Source organism: Pelmatolapia mariae, linkage group LG22 (genome assembly GCF_036321145.2).
Source record: "Pelmatolapia mariae isolate MD_Pm_ZW linkage group LG22, Pm_UMD_F_2, whole genome shotgun sequence".
Classification (NCBI taxonomy): Eukaryota; Metazoa; Chordata; class Actinopteri; order Cichliformes; family Cichlidae; genus Pelmatolapia; species Pelmatolapia mariae.
Genome location: NC_086245.2, coordinates 11,066,422 through 11,086,422, shown reverse-complemented (window position 1 = coordinate 11,086,422; position 20,001 = coordinate 11,066,422). Strand labels below are relative to the sequence as shown.

General features: G+C 40.4%; 3 protein-coding genes across 3 annotated transcripts; 1 reads left to right on the top strand and 2 right to left on the bottom strand.

Annotated features, from left to right (window-relative positions):
* Nucleotides 1-6,910: 6,910 nt before the first annotated feature.
* On the bottom strand, nt 6,911-10,973 carry cdca8 (cell division cycle associated 8). Its single transcript, XM_065471842.1, has 11 exons — nt 10,899-10,973; nt 10,474-10,566; nt 9,816-9,944; nt 9,494-9,534; nt 9,302-9,377; nt 9,147-9,214; nt 8,950-9,032; nt 8,714-8,812; nt 7,959-8,088; nt 7,500-7,586; nt 6,911-7,357 (listed from the first exon to the last, which is right to left on the bottom strand). Exons 2-11 carry the CDS (start codon nt 10,562-10,564, stop codon nt 7,322-7,324), a joined length of 840 nt encoding a protein of 279 aa, XP_065327914.1. The 5' UTR covers nt 10,565-10,566; nt 10,899-10,973; the 3' UTR covers nt 6,911-7,321.
* A 122-nt stretch (nt 10,974-11,095) lies between these two features.
* On the top strand, nt 11,096-13,344 carry airim (AFG2 interacting ribosome maturation factor). The gene is made up of 4 exons (XM_065470555.1): nt 11,096-11,528; nt 11,783-11,962; nt 12,038-12,156; nt 12,928-13,344. The coding sequence occupies exons 1-4, from the start codon at nt 11,260-11,262 to the stop codon at nt 12,966-12,968; spliced, it is 609 nt and encodes a 202-aa protein (XP_065326627.1). The 5' UTR covers nt 11,096-11,259; the 3' UTR covers nt 12,969-13,344.
* Nucleotides 13,345-15,141: 1,797 nt separating this feature from the next.
* cldn35 (claudin 35) lies at nt 15,142-15,878 on the bottom strand. The gene has a single exon (XM_065471840.1). It carries the CDS (start codon nt 15,835-15,837, stop codon nt 15,148-15,150), a length of 690 nt encoding a protein of 229 aa, XP_065327912.1. The 5' UTR covers nt 15,838-15,878; the 3' UTR covers nt 15,142-15,147.
* Nucleotides 15,879-20,001: the final 4,123 nt, after the last annotated feature.

The window sequence follows — 20,001 nt, the reverse complement described above, 5'->3', positions numbered from 1 at the left end:
ATTGTAGACCATACAGAAGATGGGGATTTTTCCTGCAGGCTGGGGAGCATTGCAAAGAGGCTTTAATTATTTCTCAAAGGCAATCCTGGCCATTGCTCCACCACTCATTTTATGGTCACTTTCTTTTTCTTTCTTTGATGGAGGTAATGAATGGGGTGAGAATTCACTTTATTTCATCCCTGCTCTGTCGCCCTTCCTGGTATTTGCATCTCATATTCTTCTAACCAAATAAGAAAAGCTTGTTTTCAACCTGCTCAGGCCAGGTCCAGCATAGGAATGAACGAAAGAATAAAGCACAGGTTAGTGCCTCCTCCATTAGCGTGTGACTCCTCCTAATAAGGAGATGTAGGTTTGTGCCCTTGACTGTCAAACTATTTACTCAAAGAAATTCCCAACAAAGTTTTGTATTTATTTGCAATACAGAAACACAATTTATTGGTACACTAAAGTGAAAATGTAGGAACATAATAAACAAAAATGTGGTTATTAGTTAAATTCATGTGATGATAAAGGAAATACTTCAACAATTTTAGATCCCTTTTTTCACTTTTAAAGATGTCACAGAAAGAAAAAACGAGTTAACAGCAGATAAATACATATTGTATCTCCTGCAGGTTTTCCAATCAAGCTTAGTTGACTCAAGTCAAGTACAACATCCGCACAGAAAACTGTAATGGTTTTGAATAGCTAATCAGCTAGCATCATGTCTTATTCTTCAACTGACATCTCAGCCTTTTTCAGTACTAACCAAATATTCAGCTGCTGACTTTCTATATATAAAGCACCACGAGACGTGTGAACTATTCAGAGTGCACGGCTTGACAAATGACAGTTTGACTGCTCTTATCTCTTACACAAAGTGTCTACATAAACACGTCTCCAATGTAGACTTTACTCTTCAGCTGACAGTTCAACCTCCTTCTGAGCTTCGACATTACCTGGCACTTTAGCTGTTTACACTTAGGCGTTTGCTTTTTTAACTCCAGTTGTTACAAAGTGACAGCTCCACTTCCCACAGCACTTAAACTGAAATCTGACAGACTTTATGTTATTACACTTCTGCTCATTAGCAGCTCTGATAGTGTAAAGGCATTCACTTCTTGAGAGTCTCTGAGTGCGTCGGTGTTTTAGAATGGCAAACTGCAATCCTGGAGGCATCTTCTGTAGCAGGAGCTATACCACAAAGGCAGTTTTGTGATTTTTGTCTGTATGCTGGTTGCTAGAGTGGTGCAAGATACCATCACAAATCTTTGACCTTCTGATCTACACATCTGTAAAATTGGAAACATCAGAAGCTTTTAACCGTGAGTATTAATAACATAACTACTGAGTAGCTACTTAGGGGGTAACATCGACATAGTGTGATCCCATTTCTCCTTCCAGCTGCTTTCAACTCACATTTGAAGTTCAAGATGGTTTTTCCCCTTCGTTCAGTTTTCATACTTTAAGTGAAAATATCTGATATTTCACTTGCTTTTATGGCGTAGACAGTGATTGCTATTATATTTTAGACTTCAACAGACATGTTAACTGCTTACAGAGCTACTCTACTGTGACATAAAATTATGGTGAAAACCGCTCCTGCAGGGCTTCAAAGTGAAATTCCACATGGTTCCAGAGGCCACGGTTCAATTGTTTTGATCTGTTTTCAGCTCTAATACTTGAAATCATTGCCAGGGGTTCAACTACTGCCCTTCTGACATTTTACATATAAATACAAGCTGTCCTGTGGCTTTGCTGACTGTCCCAACTGATCTATTACAAAAAAAGATACAGGTCACGCTCTCACCCTGTCAAATATGGACATTTGTAATGAACCCATTGGCACCACATTTAAACCCACCGGACAAGTGTCATTTTTCAAAAGCATGATTATCACCCTAATACATGATCTTTTGCTCAATGTTACTAACTAGTTTTATGTCTAAACCTAACCAACTAGGAAATGTGAAATTAAAAAGTGACTGAAAACAAAGCTCGAAAAGTGCAAAATAAAGCTTGGTCGAATTACAATCTCTTACAAACTTGTGGTTTAAATGCCACTCTTTAACCTCCTGAGGGTTACAGGTGAGAACCCTGTTTTGTACTGAAGAAAACAGTCACTGCAGCAGTCACCTCAAGGCACTTTATATTCTAAGGCAAAGACCTACAATAATGCAAAGAAAACCCAACAATCATACGAGCAACTTTGGGCAAGCACTTGGCAACAGTGGGAAGGAAAAACTCCCTTTTAATAGAGAGAAACACTCAGTACATCATGGGAATCCCCTATCAGCCCAGACCTATTGCAACTACAAGATTTATAAAAACGGAAAGTTTTAAGCCTAATCTTAAAGTAGAGAAAGTGTCCATCTCTCAGGTGCAAACTGGGAGCTGGTTCCACAGATGAAGGGCCTGAAAACTGAAGGCTCGGCCTCCCATTCTACTTTTAAATTCCCTATGAAAAACATCATGTGGTTTTCCTGGTCAAAAACAAATCATTTGATAAAATGAAAAAGAAAACAATGAAGGATAAATGTGATATTCTGATTGCGTAGAGTTAGGGTTAGAGTTGGAGCTGGCACTGATGAGTTAAATAGCACAGTCACTGTCCAATAATGCCACTACTAGTGTGCCAGGGCATCCATGCCAAAGCACACCTCTGCAACACCAGAACAGCAGTATCTGACACCCTAGCATGAGAAAGCACTTGATAACTATACAAGTAAAAATGTTTTCTATCTCTAAGTGGCAGAATGGGTTTAATGCTTAGGTCTTGTTTTCGTATTTAGTGCAAATAGATATCTGAATTTCAAAGCCATCAAGAGGCTTCTCAAGCAAAAGTTTGTCTCTGTGCAATCAGCAAACAGTATTAACTTCCCGCCTCTCCTCAGGGTATCCTGTTATTTTCTTTCCACAGGAATTTTTTCTTTTTTTTTTGGCAGCAGATGTTCCTCTCCACCCTGCCCATCGTTGCGGGCGCCTGAGTGACGGAGAGGCCGCCCATCAAAATGCCATCAGGACCCTGCTGGCCACCAGATGAACGCATGCCCAGAATGCATCATGTGGGGGCTGTTAAGTCCCATTTACCTCTTCCTCCCGTCTGCCACTTCCCTTTACCATCAGCTTGTGTCCTCGTAACTCTCCATCACCGAAGCAGACATAACAAAGCATTCAGCGACACTTTTTCTGGTTTGTGCTGACAAACCAACTTAACAAAAGATGAGTCTCGACCCCTGGCTGGCTCAGTATAAAAGACCGCGGCAGACGGAGGTGTGGGCATGTGAATAAATCGATTAGCAGAGCGCTTGACGGATGGGATTTACAGGAGGTCTCGACGCACCAGAGAATTAATTTTGCTGGGAGAACATGGTTCTGCCAGGTTCATTCGTCTTGGCGGGGAATTTGGCAGTTTCCCCAGGTCTGGGGGCTCAATTAACGAACGGCTGCAGCGGTTGGGGGAGGAAACAGCTTTGTTGAGGAATATGCCACATCCATGTGTCAGGCACATTTTAACGATAACAGATTTTGGGAATGCAAAATGAGAAAGGGAAAGGGGAGGTTAGGTGGGTGAGGTTAAGCTTTCAATGCTGGATTGGTGGGGGATGGGGTTTTAAGAGGAACTACAGGACAAAGAGAGAGGTAAAAACATCTTGTGGAACATTAAGCCAGCACGACGTGTACGTGTTATGAAACAGCTGGCTAATTTACACAGCATTACACCATGGACACAACAAATACACTGTACTGCAAAAAGCATTTGCTTGTCTGCCTTCATATTGCCTTCCGCAGCATCCCATTCTTAGTCCATAGGGTTTAATGTGATGTCAGCCCACCGTTTGCAGCTATAGCAGGTTCAACTCTCTGGGATGGTTTTCCCTGAGGTTTAGGAGTGTGTTTATGGGAATTTTAGGAGCATATTTGTGAGGTCAGACACTGATGATGACAGTGATGAAAGCCTGGCTCGCAGTCACAGCTCTAATTCATCCCAAAAGATGTTCTATCAGGTTGAGGTCAGGACTCTGTGCAGACCAGTCAAGTTCTTCCACACCAGACTCACTCATCCATGTCTTTATGGGCCTTGCTTTGTGCACTGGTGAGAAGGGGCCATCCCCAAACTGTTCTCACAAAGTTGGGAACATCAAATTGTCCAAAGTCTCTTGTTATGCTGAAGCATTAAGAATTCCTTTCACTGGAACTAAGAGACCAACTCCAACTCCTGAAAAGCAACCCCATGCTATATAAATTGGCGACCTGTGTGTACTATGCGCCTCAGCATCTGCTGACCCCGCTTTTACGTGGCCTGCCACGTTGTGGCTGACTTGCTGTCATTGCCAATTGTTTCCACTTTGTTATAATACCACTAACAGCTGACTGTGGAATATTTAGCAGTGAGGAAATTTCAGGAATGGACTTGTTGCACAGGTGGCATCTCATCAAAGGACCACTCTGGAATTTAGTGAGCTCCTGAGAGCAACCCATTCTTTCACAAGTGTTTGTAGAAGCAGTCTCCACGCTTCTGTACTTGATTTTATGCACCTGTGACCATGGAAGTGATTGAAACACCTAAATTCAGTGATTTGGATGGGTGAGTGAATACTTCTAGCAATATAGCATATAAGGCAAATACTCATTTTACTTGTGATGCTGTCTCCACCACCTCTACACTCATACAGCATGTCAGTCGCAGAGTAGTTCACTGTAAAGCGTCCAGTGTTTTCTCATCCTTTTGCTGTAAATGGAACCATAATGAGAAGATGGAAATGCAGATTTAAGCAACTTAAAACAAAAGATGGGGTTTTTCTTCTTCATCTTCTTTATACAGTCAGTTATTTATGCAGTAATATTATCAGCTTTGTCTTTCAAAAAAAAAAAAGGTTTTCCATATGAAATTTGCACAAATGTTACTTTAACAGGATGTGGTCTGTTCATTTCAAGATGAGTATTTTCAGTGCATGGGCTCTGCAGAGTAGCTTTGGATGATTAAAAGGTCAAAATAATCTTCATTTACTGGGCCTTCAGTTAATCCACTGTCTAAAACAAGCGGTTTCAGCACCTCTGCCTTCAGCCAACTTTCTTCTGACTGGAGGAGTTAATTGAAAAAGACTCTGTGGTGACCAAAGCAACATGCTTTAGTTGACCAGATTGGGAATATCTGCTGTCTTTGACATCATACAGACAACCGAAATCAAGCTTCTAAAGCAGCCTCAGATAGCCTGAAAGAAGGGATTCTTTTTATTATTTGAAGCTGCGTTTGAACATGTTTATGCATCCACCATTGTTAAAGTAAATATATATATGTATATATGACAGAAACTAAGGATAAATATGATGGGCCTGCTTTAAATTCTTAAGTACCTTTCTTTGGAAGTAAAAGGCAGGTGAATCTAGACTTCCACAGCCTGAGCATTAATGCAGAGTTGCTTGTTGTGTTGAAGCATCTTTGCACTCACTCTTCCCTTCCCACTATCTCAGGTTCCAATCCCTCAACCTGAACATTTCAGTGGATGATTTATGTAGTAGTGTTGCTCTGTGACCTCAAAATCCGCCCCATCCATACCGCACCTGTCACTGCGCCACTGCCTGCATGCTTACTGAAAAGCAAGCCATCCATGCAAAATGGCAATTTTCTACTCACCTAGAGAATAAAAAAAGGATCCAATCCATTCAGAGGCAAAACAAGGAAAATTCTATGATATATAGAGCAGGTGCGCGAGGCCTTGGCCCACTGCTAACGAGGGAGCTGAACTGCACGCACCGTTGACCACAACATCTGTCGTTTTCACTGATGCAGAGTTTGGTTTTACCTTTGCAGCACAGTTTGCACGGCAAGAGACAGGAGATGATAAAGTACATAAGATGGATACAGATGGAAGAGACCCGGCCCGATTTCAGTTGGGGGGCACAAAGTTCCCATGCTGTGCCTTGGTAGCATATGATGCATGAGAATCCACCACGAGCAGCAAAGAGTTATGCTTGTCTGCCTGGGCCCAAGGTGAGGCCCGGCCTGACCCAGTTCACCATCCCAGGTGGAAACCCTAATGAGCTCATCAGGCCTAACGAAGCTTAACAAGCTTCTAATTGGCAGCGTTATGATGTCCCCGAAGGTCAGAGTGCAGGTTCCTGTGCCAAGAGCAGGAAAGGCTTTCACTTCCTGCCAAGAGCAATCATGTGACTGACTAATATCCCTTTGTGTAAACAAAGTCGGGAAAGGGCAAGAGGAACTTCTTACATAAGCAAAAAGTGGAGTGTGGTAGCTTACAGATAAAAAGTTGTGGTGAGGTTTGAAAACAACGCTGCAGCCTCACAACTGGAAAACAAAGACGTAAAAAAAAAAAATATCACCGGTATAAATCATGCTTGACAGTGTAATCTAATACAAGAGAGAATACCGTCACCTATAACTTTACAGATTATAAAATAAAAATCAACAAACATATAAAAATTTGCTACCAGTAAATAACAAGCAGTTATAAAAGTTTGATGGGATACAGAAATCTTTTTTTTCCTTTATCAACAACAACAACAAAAAAAAGAGCAGAGGCTGTTCAGGTGCCTGACAAACATTTCTGTGGTGAAATGCTGCCACCTACTGGTCACTATGCACAGATACAACTTCAAAAAAATCTGTCCACTGAAAGAAAGAAAAAGCGAATTTCCACATTATGGCATAATTAAGATAAAATTAAAACGTGCCATCTGCTATATTTAAGAATACAAAACCCCAATAAACCAGAAAATAACCACATCACACAGTTATGAAGACAGAGTGCACGATGTACATGACATATATATTTTAACTAATGATGTAACTACAAGGTTAGTGATAGAAACATGGAGGGGGTTTATTGCAGCAATGACAAACCACAAATACTATCACAAAATGTACTTTAAAAAAAAAAAAAAAAAAAAGAATAAAGAGAAAGTTGTATCTGATAAGCACATACTGCATGTTTCTGTTGGATATTATCATGCAAGTCCTATTAAAATCCATTAAATCCAGACTGGCCAGGAATAAAAGACTGGAATAGCACTAAAATCTATCGAATTTCCCCTGCAACAAAAAAAAGCATCTAAAACTACATAAAATTACATTTTAAAGTAAAGGGATAATTTAGAAGAATGTGAATACAATGATCTCAAGAAAACAGTGTCCAGCACAACAAATATTAACCTTACACTGTATCCTAAAGTATTCGTTAAAGTATAATCTGTATAAAGGGAAAAAAAGAAGAAAAAAACATGCCACATTGTAGGAGAATAATGAAAGCTTTACAATAGAGATAAACTTGTGTTTAAAAAAAAAAAAAAGTATAGTACAAGTCCGCAGCAGACTGTTTGGTCACTCTGATGTCCCACACAATGTTGTGAGTCGATTCTGTTGGGAAAAATAAAAAGAAATGATGAGAATCAAAGCATATGCAAATATTTCACATCAAAATTTGGCTAAAGCTGCAACAAAACAGTGATGAAAAGCTGATGAAACTGCAAGTAACGCTGTCCTGCTGGAGTTAATTTACCTGCAGCTGCCGAATGCTCCTCATGGCGGTTTCGTCCAGCAGTGACAGATCCACTGAGTCCATCTGACTGGCCAGCAGTTGAATGCTCTGGATCAATATGTTATGGACACTTGTGTTAGTGATTTAGTTTTTGAGAATTAGCCTTCTAATCCAGAGTTTTGTTAGACAATTAATTACTCAAAAGCCATGAAGTCATCAAATGTAACTAAACAGTCATCAATAAACACAGTATAAAATCAACATGAAAGCAGAAGACTTGAAGGCTGATTTAGTGCATCTTTAAGCTCATTTTCAATAAACCGTATATAACAAAGTATTCAATGTTTTATCTTCCTGAATAGACATCTAAATTTCTTTAGTAAATATTGTTTCCTCTGCTGCCTTGTTAAAATCCATTTCTTAAACAACTGACTGATCAATAGTACCTGAAGCTCTGAGCCTGACTAAATGTGCACTCACCTCTCCATTCCCAACGGGAACATTGATGACAATATCCTCATTTCCTGCTGCAATGGGAGAGCCGTTGACTGAAATGCTATAGACCCTCTCCTTGTGGCGGGGAACTCTCACTGCGGGGGTCTTGGGAAGCCTGAGGTGAAGTGAGTAATATGAAGCCTTCTTTGTAGGGAATGTCAACATTACAGAGTAAATAGCACAGGTTGCCAGATTACAGCAAGTCTCCAGTCCCCACACACTCAAAGACATTAGATCCACTTACAGCTCTATGAGAGAGATTTTGCTTTAAAGAGAAGCCTGAGCTTTAATACAATACTTTGAGCATTTGTTTGTCTGTTTGCCCATGTTTTCACAGAATCACTATCTATTCAGCATGAACTGTAAATGCATTTGTGCTAGTAAAAATGTCTCAGTACTATGTCTCAGTAATAAAACACTGAATATAAAGACACAACACTGCAGAAGTCTTCAGTGAGCTGCACTGAACAACCACATTCAGCACAGGTGTAGATGTCAACCTGTGAGGACGACTGGTGCACTGCTAATGTTATCCACACACAGCAAACTAACCTGACCAGTATGGGAGTCTAGTATCTTACGCACAATATAAATCTGACCCGTCTTCATCTGTGCTCAATTTTGAATCTTTTTTAACCATTTTATAAATACGTTTTCTCCCTTCTCAATCAACTAGAACACTAATTGCCATTGCCAGAAACACCATCTTTAGAGTGACACAGTATAATTCTAAGGTGTACCTTGGGTCAAAGCGGGGTGTAATAAGAGGAGTGGGTCCCATCATCAAAGAAGAATCCAGCAAGCTTCTGGCAGGAGTAATCAGGGGGTTCCTGTTCGATCTGAATCCAAACAATGACAATGTGTTAGCATCACATTTCTTAGCTACCAAACTTGCTTCCAAAAGTTTTTAGAAAGGGGGGAAAGAAGAAGAAAAGAAAGAAAGAAAAAGAACAATACAAAAAGTAAAAGAGCTTACCGTCTGATGGTGGAGCTCTGCTTGCTGATCGACAGCGCCTTTGCCCTCTTTGTTTTAGTCGGGGGCTTTCTGGTAGTTCTCCCCTAAATTATAAACAAGCATTTAAAACACCACAAAAGAAGCAAACAGAGGATCCTGTATAACAACAGCTGTATGTAGTTGCTCTCATGTATGACTGTGTGAAAAGCAGTCATTACCTTTTTTGTTGTGCTTGGGACGTTTTCATCCTCAGAGCTCAATGTAGCCCCACCTTTCTTCTTTGATGCTGTGGATTAGACAAAACGAATTGCATTGGCTACAGGGAAATGGTTTTCTTGTTTCAAGGGAAATGTATAAACTACTTTTAACTCACTTTTCTCAATTGTTTTTAGAAGAGATGTATGATCCTTAGCCACAACACTTTCCACGAGTGCAGCTTCCTCTTTTCTCTATAAATGCAAATATAACTGAGTGTTTATGCAGAACAGAGCATCCTTGCACAAGCATGAAACTTATATATACTTAACGTATATTAAGTATAATTTGAGAAGGCTAATCAACTGACCTTTGCATTATCGAGTTCTGGTGTTTGTGGTTTCTCAGACTCTGCAGAGATGTAAATATTCTTTATTTAATGCTGTTTAAAAACCAAACCCATATACACTATATACAGAGCAGCAGTGCAGATAATACTTTTTAGTAATAAGCTATATATAGCCTGTCAAGACTAATGAAATTTATTCAAGATCAAATGCACAGATTTTTGAAAATGTACCATTAGCTTTTTAAAAAATAGGAAGCAGAATGCTGTAAAAGTCTCTATGGCTCAAGAGCATTTCTTCTTTATAGATTTGGGATTTGTTAGTCAATAAACTATGTTTACTTACTCCAATGCTCCAACCAGTTCATTTGTCTGACAGCCTTGGGGAGCTTAATTATTGCCATGTTGTAGCTGTTGTCAACATCTTTCAACAGCTGGTTTATCTTCTCTTTCAGCTGTCCAACTCTAGTCTTCACTGCAGAAACACAAGTGTTGAGTTCCGCTTCAGTTATACAGTGTCAGTTCAGCTTAAGTTATACAGTGTCAGGGTGGGGTGGATGGATGTTAGCATCAGTGGTGATTTGTGGCAGTAGGTTAGCAGCAAGAGTGAAGGTAAGATTTCCATTGGTAGTGACCAGAAAGGACAGATTAGAAATTAGTACATGTGAAGGATGGTTGAGGTTGAGGTTGAGTGGTTTGGAGACAAAGTTAGAGAGGCAGGGCTCAGATGACATAAACATGTGCAAAGGAGGGATAGTGGAAATACTGGACAAAGGATGTTGAATATTGAGCTCCAAAGCTAGAGGAAAAGTAGAAAAGGTTCATGGATGCAGTGAAGGAGGACGCTCAGAGGGTTGGTAAGACAGAGGAGGATGCTAAGGATATAGTGAGCTGGAAGAAAAATGTTCCCCTGTGGCGACTCCTAAAGTGAGCAACCGAAAAAAGAACAGGGAGTATTTCTGTAGCATTTCTATGGTGAGTTAAAAAATAGTAATAATAATCACCCTCGCTGTCAAAATCCTCCAGAAAAGCTTCCAGTTTTGCCGTCTTGGGGTTATTCTTGCGTTGTTTGGTGGTCCTTTTCCTGGGAGCCATTTCTGACGGACACGGAGTGTATTAGTATATTACAATATAGCCTAGTACAGTACAGTGTAGTGCAGTATAGTGTGGTATATTAACACCCGATAGACACCATGAAATATTAACACTGTGACCTTAATCGGGAACACAAGAAAGCAAAAAAAAATCAGCCTACATGCGGCTAACTGTTAGTGAAGCTAACGTTAGCGAGTAGCTTTAGCTGAGTTAACGCTTATTTTCTGACCTTATTTTCGACAGCTGTGTTTACACCTACCGATATGTGTTATAGTCTTTTAAATAACTGTCCCGAGATGTATTTACATGCTTTATTTAAAGTATATATAATTACCTAAATGTGTTTTTCCTGTTCGTCCTCGACACTCGCCTTCCTTCCTTCACAAAGCCGTTTTCAAATCTTCGCGCGGGGAGGGGCCAACACTCCAGATCAGCCAATTAGGACGCGCATGTGCCTTGCGTCGCAACAACTTTGTTTTCAGCCTATCGTAGCACCGAACGTCAGTGTTTACATCAAGAGAACGGAAATGGTTCAGACAACATGGTAGAAATGTGATGTTCTGTAGCTGCGGGAAGAATCATTTAAAAGTCATTTTTTCATAAAGTCGCCTTCATGGAAAATAAGACATAAAGCTGACTTAATGTATTTCGTATTTTTCCCTTTGGACACCTAAGTACTAAAATCGTTTGCTGAAATGTCCACGCTTGCGGTAGCTACGCTTCATCAGGCTCTGAGGAAAAACTTCGCGACACTTGAAAGCAACCAAAAAGTATGGAAGAGTGTTTTAGCCGAGTGCAGCCCTCTGATGGTGTCTCTCGGGAATTTGGCGGAGCAGTCGAGAGCACTGTCCAACGTGCAGATCTCCAACACACCGCTCAGAGGTTTTCCTGACCTGGAGGAGAGACTCCGCTTTAAGCTCCTTGAAGCAACGGATATAGTGCTGGGAAAACTCAACGAGAAGATGTGAGTAAATCGGCTTTTATATCTGATAAGGATGATGCGTTATTGGTATACACATCAAACTATGCATGTTTGATGGGAAAGGAGTACAGCTACACCCTTTTTAGTAATAAAAGATCAATTTATATTTTAGTAACTAAATGGATCTTTGGAGAAGAACCTAATTAGTACCAGTTTGCAGAAGCTGCTCAGAGTATGCTTAAAGTAACTTTAATTTTTATCTCACCCTCCCTTCTTTCCTTTCCTCTTTCTTTCAGGTCTTCCCTCCAGTCTGCGAGGGATGCTATCAGTAACCAGGTTGCTGCAATCCTTCATCTGTACGAGCAGAACGCACACAGTTTAGATCTGCTTGCAGTAACTGAGCGATCAACCACGACCCCGTCGGTCGCTGACATGCTCGAGTGGCTTCAGGATGCTGAGCGTCACTATCGGCAACAGTATCCTTTTCTCTCTTCAGTTTTGGATGTTTATGTTATATTCTGGTATTTTTTCCCCTCAACTCTTGTGTTCAGATTCCTGAGGAGGAAAACTCTGCTTCAAACACTGAGAGCAGATGATCTCTCTCTTCTGGAATCTGCTCCCCAAAGGTGGAACTCCTTGGAGTCTCCCAGTGCAGAGGACCACATCACAGGTAAAATGTATATGACTAGTATGTCTGTGAAGGTTCTCAGTCATCCAGGTCATTGTAGTCTAAGGAGCTTGGAAAGAAAAACGTCTGCTCCCCAAGGCACACTTCTTTAAGTTGCTTTGCCCCTCTTTGGGGGGATACTCCCACTGGGTTTAAATCTGGGACTCTCCACCATTTGACCCTTAGAACTGAAGAAGCTTCTTGGATGAGAGGTGAAACGTCTTCAAGCAACTTAAAGAAGTCCAGACGATTTTCTTTCCAAGCTCCTTAGATTATATGACTAGTACTTCACCATACCATTCAGTTCACATCTGTAATTAATGCTGTATGATGGACTAGTTCTTTCAACATAGAAAGAAGCTGAAGATGTTTATAAATGTACTTAAATCCAGAACAACACAAGTACTGACAGACTGTCATCTAGCATACATCTAAAGTCATGTAAAGATTTGAAAACAATAGATTAGAAAACAACTGTAAAAACATAATTCAGGGAAATATTATGTCACGGCTTAAACTTAATCTTTTTTCCCCTTACACTACAGGGCGTCTTTAAATATTCTTTTTCTATCACTTATAATCAATCATAAAGGGACCTACCTTTATGGCCAGTATTCATAAAACTTTTAAAATTCAGCTCAAGTAGCAAAACTTAATTTGATATAATTTCACTTTTAATAATTGAGTACACATTGGCCAGAGACCAGTGCTCTGATGGATCTAGAAGTGACTGTTATTTATTAAACTAATTATCTTTCTCTCTTTTCTTTTCAGATACACTTTGCAAAGTGTCTTTCTTTGTGGAGTATCAGTGAAGCTGGTTAAGGACTCACCTAATCGTGAATATAACTGCATTTTAATGAAGACAATGAGAAGAAAGAGATCCAGAAGAATGACTGAATCTAACTCCACATTGACTTGAACTGATACACACAAATGTCGCTTGGAAGGACAAAGGTGCAGTGAATGCTCCTGGTTCAAACCTCCTGGTCAACTGTTGGTTTTTGTGTGGAGCTTGCATGTTATTCCTGAGCCTGCAGGGGTTCCATTGGCTTATTCCCACAGTCCAAAAACACAAACTTCTATGTAAATTGGATGCCTGGATGTGAAAGTATGAATAGTTCTGTCTCCCCTGATGAACTGTTAAGCCCAGATACGATCAGCAATTAAAAATGGATGAGTGGACTTAAACTGCTTCTAGATCTATTTTGAAGGGAAACCAGGGTGGCCTAAAAACTACAAACAAGTATTTACAAATAATGGGGCCAATGTAAAGTATTGATTTATCTTGAATTCAGTTTGGATGGATTGAAATGTTTAATCCAGTACCTATGAGAATTTTGAGCACACATACATCTATATATTTATTGCACAGAACATGCTTGACTCTTATTGGTACTACAGTTCAGAAGAGCATATCAGCAGGTGTCCAAATCATAGTTAGCCTAGTTCAAATACAGCAGTGCAAGTAGTACTGCTCATTCTTACCTGAACTTCACTTTCACTGTGTAGTTCTCTCACAAGTTTGGTCTTAAATTTCGTTTTTAAAGGTCTCATAAACCTAAGATTAGTGTTAGGGATGGGTTTTACTTTAGTCAGAGGCTAAATAGACCTGAGAGGTCAACAAGGATTGGTGGCTTGACAAATCTAAAACTCCACTTGGAAATAATGGTTATCTCTGGTTCCGGGGTCATGTGACTCTTCTTCAGTACCAAATTAATACATGTACATTCCCATGAGTATATAGCGCTTAATTTAGTGGTTTTAGTAAGGTACGGCTTAACAACTTACACATATAAAAAGTATTCTCCTAGAAACTTAAAACATAGTCTAATTTATAGATAAGCAAAAACATACTTTCTTTTAAACCAGTATACATACTTCATTATTGTACTTAAGTAGAACTTTGAGGCATCTGTGCTTTTCTTACAACTTTTTACTTTTACTCACTACATTTTTAAACAGATATATTTTCGAATTTGGATTAACGGATCTGACGGGAGTTATTATTTCACAGTATTTCATCATCTAGCTAGCCCTACAGAAAACAAGCAGGTAATTTTAAATTCAGAGTTTCTATCAGCTCAGCAAACACACAAACCGTTTGTGTCTCCAGTTTGTGGCACAGTGTGTTGCTAGCTAAAGGTCCAGCTGCTGTATTTGATGGAGAGAAAAGAAAGAAAGCTAACTTCGCTCAGAGATGGATAAAGATAAGAAAGATGACATGAGAGGAAGAAAAGAGGTTAGAGTTAAAGGTAAGGAATGCTCAGTGGGGTTTGATACACTGGAAATGTAAAGCTTACATGTAAGTCCTCATGTTTTTAAATCAGATATTGGGTCTGTACATGTGGCATTGTGTGTTTTTCGTATTGTGAAACATGCTGCAAAACAAACGGAGGTAGACTGTGTTATTTAAGGTTCAGTCAGCTTTGCATAAGAATAGCTGGTAGAAATATTCCTTAAGGAGCTGGTACTTTTTCACTTTTAGAAGTTTTTAGAAGTTTAATCTATGCTTCAACTTTTACGGGAGTTTTTTTCCGCACTAGTAGGTGTACTTCTACTTAAATACAGAATGTCTGTACTTTTTTTGGGTTTGTCATATGCATGTCGAAAGAGTGACCCTGAATAGAACAAAAGTCCAGCACACACAAAGAAAAACGACTACTTCAAAATACTTTAAGCACACTTTGCCAGATTTTTTTTGTTTTTAATTTCACAATTTTCTGACTTAAGTAATCACTGCAATCTTCAAAACACAAGCCATCATTAAAGCCATCATCAAGTCATACTGTTACAGCAAAGACTAAAGGCTTTCTTCAGGCACTGCTATGAATCAGAGAGCAGAAAACATCAAATCTCAACGTACTGAAGACAAACATGACAAAGAGATATACAAAATACGTATTCATAAATATATGTTTGAATTTATACCTTAAAATTCATGATCTTTGTACCATTTTTAAGAGTATCAGCTCTTCTTCCCTTCTTCCTTTACTACACATACTCCTTCAGTGGTAAATTATTAGAAGTGATAGGCTTTGGGAAATCTGGTGCTGTAGCAGGTGAATTTGCAAAACTCCGCCCTATGTAGCCCCTCCGGTACCTGCCGCCCCTCTCCATGAGCGGGCAGGTGCTGCTCAACACAGCTCCGCTGATCATGAGAATAACCGCAGCCGCCCAGCCCAAATAAATAGCCTGGCCCAGCTCTCTTTTGTGCATCACAGGCACGTTGGGGTTGTAGAAATCCTGGATGACTGTATTGGCAGTCCAGGAAACTGGAATTAATACGCACAGGCCTGTCAAAATGAAGAGAACTCCACCTGAGAGCGCTATACCCGCCTTGGCCTGGCGATCGTCCCCGGCACAAGTGGTGCACTTCATGCCACAGCAGGACACGGTGCAGGAGAGCCAGCCCATGAAGATGGCCAGACACATAAGAGCACGGGCTGCCTGGATGTCGGGAGGCAAAGCCAGCATGGAGTCATAAGTCTTACACTGCATGTGACCCGTGGTCTGGTAGATGCAGTTCATCCAGATCCCTTCCCACTTGATCTCTGAGGTCAGGATGTTGCTGCCTATGAAGGCTGAGACCTTCCACTGAGGCAAGGCTGTGACAGCGATCGCCATGATCCAGCCGGTCACCGCACAGGTGAAGCTGATCAGCTGCATCCCGGTGTTCACCATGATGAAAAAACTGGATGTGAAGCTACTTCAAAATGTTTAATTTGCTCTCTGTCTTTAGCTTCTTTGACAAGATCTTTTCCTTATTATCAGTCTTCCAAGTCGTTTTTTGTTTAAGTGTTCTTCAGTTTTCCTTTTGTTGTTTGGCCAAGCGTCTTATGGTCTTTGCCCTAATGTCACTTTGTCAAAGTCATGTTCTTCTCTTTTTCTTTTCCTTCTCAACATCTGCTCACAGTTTCCACTTCCACGCGTCTCAGTGCGCTGCGTTATCCAGAAGTAATCGCTTGCTTTCCCTCAACAGACACCCAGCTTTTCAGGGGATCAGAGGCTCGCACACTTTCTCCTCCTTTTCAAGTTTGAGTCGATGCATTATTGAGTAGCCAATACCTGTGCAGCCACCCGTGGCAGCCTGCAGATGTGGGATCAATCAGGCTTTATAATGCAGGAACGGTGGAAGAGAGAGAGATCTCTGCCAGGAGGTTTTTTTTTCTTTTCAGTGGAAGTGCTTCTTTTTTCCTTTAACTCGGGACTGCTGAGCTGCTGTTTACTTCAGTGTCACTCTTGGTTTTGGTGTAGCCTTACCTAGATGGACCAGACTGATATAACCTGATACCTGGATCCGAGGCTACTGATGATGCTATGAGTGTATCCTTTCACAGGAGGTTGAATATAGTGACTCTCGATTACACAGAATAAAACAGCGTAGCTTTTTACCTCCTGGTCATCGAAAGCCAGTGTCTACTCCTTATGCTTCCAGAAGGATGGACAAAATATGATCCGTGATCAACCTAAAGAGGGTACTCCAGCCTCCTTTTCCCTCCAAAGAATCCCAAATCCACATTAAGCCTCAAGGCAATGGGTTTTTGTAATCTTCGTCCTCTGAAAGAACAGCTTTCCTGTAGAAAACAACCTGCAGAATTTATCTTCAGACACCGCTGCTGTTGCCAGCTGAAGTGTCTCTTAGCTGACAATATATGGCGCTGGGGTCCAAGCCTCGATGAGGCCACTTCAGGCTTCAGCTGCTGCACAGCTTCACCCTCCCCCAGCCACGTCCTTTAGTAGCAGTGCAGCCCAGATTGGTCAGTCCAGATCTAACAAGGGTATAAATAAGAAATCAGGCCTGCAAAGTCAGACTTCTGGGTAAGTGGAGCATAAGATCCCTCCCCCTTACCTTCATCCCCTCTGATGTCCAACCTGTGGAAAGCACCACTGAACCCCAGAAAAAAAAAAAACACAATAAAACAGGCGAGTGGGAGGGAGAGGGCGAAAGAGGGTGAGACAACAAAAGGGAGGGAGGCATGGGCAAACTCAGGATGGAGCGGTGTCTGTAGGTGGATCAGCTAACACAAAGACAACATGGAGCGGGCTCCTACAATGGGGATTACAAACTCTATTGCTCCATACCACACGTAATTACGTGAATTTTAAAGAAGACAACACAAAAATAGCTTTCACTTGCCTCTTTTTGTCTGCAGTGAAAGGGCGAAGCAACTTTTCATAGTTTTATTTTTTTGACTGTGGATAAAATGTTGTGAGGCTACACAAAAAATAAATAAATAAAAAAGAGATCACAATTTGTTTGGGGTTTATTTTCAAATTCACTTAACTGCAATTTCTTGCTAAACACTTTCATGTTTTTCACTTAGATAGACACAGACTACTGAAACATTAACAAGCTGAAATACCAACTGCAGTTATTATGGTGAATTGTTTGGCACATAAATAGCTGGGGGCGGTGTAACAGAAGGATCTGACAGCAGGTCTTTGTTTTCATTTCAACATATTTTCCACCCAAGAAAGAATCCTTATTCCCTCTGCATTTGGCCTTAGTGTTGTGTTTTGCTGATGAATTAAATATCGTGGCATCAAGATCTGTGGTTCAGGTTTCCTTTCTTCTGTAGCCTCCGCTCGCCTTGGTAACAGTGGTCATGACAACCAGCCAGGACACAGGAAATGCAGAGGAGACAGATGATACACAAAGGGGGGCAGAGGAAGGTGGCGCATACCGCTAATGGCGAGTCAGAGTGAACAGATAAACAGACAGATGTAAGTGTGTGTGTGAGTTTTCCTTTAAGAGGGCAGGCGGCAGTGAAATTACTCTAAACTTAAATCTTAAATACACAAAGGAAAGACAAATACTTTAGAGCTTACATTTTTAAAATATGGTCTAATGGTGGAATGCTTCAAGTCCTAGCTTAGGACTTTATAAGCAACCAATTCACTATCCCAAGTTGATTGCTTGCGTTACAGGTTGCATTTGCTGACTGCTGACCTCTTTACCTGAGGTGCACAAACATATTTGGCCAATTCCTTCTTAATAAATGTTGTGTTGTTGTTTTTTCAGTATATAGTAATGCATCTTAAAAAAATCTGAATATCATGAAAAAGTTTAATTCTTTCAACAATTTTCTTAAAAAAGGCAAACACTGATATAGTCTTTATTCATTGCATGTCTTTTAAGCCTGCTAAGGTGTTGTTGAAGGTTGATTTGATAGCTGCCTTCAGCTCATCTGTATTTTTCTCATCTTCCTCTTGACAGTATTCCATAGACTCTCTGTGTGGGTTGGTCAGGTGAGTCAACCACAGTAATAACTTGAGATTTATAATAGTTGTCACTGTGGGCAGGTGCTAGGTCCTGCTGGAAAAGGAAATCAGCATTCCCATAAAGCTTGACAGCAGGTGGAAGCATAAAGTGCTATAAAATCTCCTGGTAGACAACTGCATTGACTTTGGATTTGATAAAACACAGTGGACCAATCAACCACCAAAACCCACCAGCACTTGATACACAGACCGCACTCTCCACTTTTCCTCCAGAAAAGTGTGGGCAATCGTGGCTCAAGAGTTGGCAGTTCATCTTGTAATCGGAAGGTTGCCGGTTTGAGCCCCGGCTCGGACAGTCTCGGTCGTTGTGTCCTTGGGCAAGACACTTCACCTACTGCCTACTGGTGTTGGCCAGAGGAGCCGATGGCGCGATATGGCAGCCTCGCTTCTGTCAGTCTGCCCCAGGGCAGCTGTGGCTACAACTGTAGCTTGCCTCCACCAGTGTGTGAGAGTGAATGAATAGTGGAATTGTAAAGCACTTTGAGGGTCTCAAAAAGCGCTATATAAATGCACTCCATTATTATTAGAAAAGGACTTGATTTCCAAATGTAGTTCAAAACGTACTTTTATCTGCAAAGAGGACCACAGAGCAGTAGTCCACTACTTTTTCCACTTAGCATAAAACACTTCTAAAGTCTCTGGTTCAGGGTGGTTTGACAGCAGTAGTAAAGCAACAGTTTTACCCCCTGTCATGAAGACGTCTATATACACTGACACCAGCCTCCGTTCACTCCTTGTGAAGTTCTTGAATCAACTTTTCCTGACAGTCCTCTCAAGACTGTGGCCATGCTCTTTGTCTCCCTCATACTTTTCCCTTCAGCCAACTTTATTATTTACAAACCTCCATACAGCCAGCCTTTTCAGCAAGACCTGTGGCTTATCCTCCTATTAGAGAACATCAATGATAGACATCTGGACAACCATCAAGTAACCAGTCTTCCCTCTGATTGTGGTTGCAGGTATTGAATTAGACCAAGGCATAAATATTTACTGTGTGAATAGTTTGTTCTTTAAATTTAAACTGGATTTCTGATTTTCATGAGCTATAGGCATAGTCATCACAACAACAAAAAAGTCATGATAATGCTTGCATCATGTATAATGAATATAAAATATGGTTAAGTTTGTAAAGGTTTTATAGTTAAAAAAACAAAAAAACAAAACTGTATTTACAATAAAGGACAAAGTGTCAAATTTTTTGACAATGAAATCATTAAGAGAAAATATCCTATTTATACTGTTAAATATGCCCCCACAACAATTTCCATTAATTTTTGGACCCTTTTCTGTATTGTACAGCATGTATTTTTGTTTTTGTTGTTGAGAAAAATAAAAATTTATCCCATTACTTGCACTACATTATTAAACTTTCAATTTCCAAAACTGCATTCTATTAAAAAATTAAACAAAAATCCAATTTTCTTTGACTACTCAGCTAACATTTCAAGTCACCGTTCACATACAGGACCCCATCCCTACACTCTTGCCAGGACTACTAACTTAACACCTGTTTTACTAAAGCTTGATTGAAAAAAATATTTAATGTTTTCAGATTTCTTCAGG

Coding starts and splice junctions, on each gene's coding strand:
- cldn35 (XM_065471840.1), bottom strand. CDS start 15,837: ATGGTGAACACCGGGATGCAGCTGATCAGCTTCACCTGTGCGGTGACC.
- cdca8 (XM_065471842.1), bottom strand. CDS start 10,564: ATGGCTCCCAGGAAAAGGACCACCAAACAACGCAAGAATAACCCCAAG. Junction 9,535..9,815: donor GAACTGGTTGGAGCATTGGA/GTAAGTAAACAT, acceptor ACATCTCTGCAG/AGTCTGAGAAACCACAAACA. Junction 7,587..7,958: donor TTCCCGTTGGGAATGGAGAG/GTGAGTGCACAT, acceptor ATATTGATCCAG/AGCATTCAACTGCTGGCCAG.
- airim (XM_065470555.1), top strand. CDS start 11,260: ATGTCCACGCTTGCGGTAGCTACGCTTCATCAGGCTCTGAGGAAAAAC. Junction 11,529..11,782: donor GGAAAACTCAACGAGAAGAT/GTGAGTAAATCG, acceptor TCTTTCTTTCAG/GTCTTCCCTCCAGTCTGCGA. Junction 12,157..12,927: donor TGCAGAGGACCACATCACAG/GTAAAATGTATA, acceptor TTTTCTTTTCAG/ATACACTTTGCAAAGTGTCT.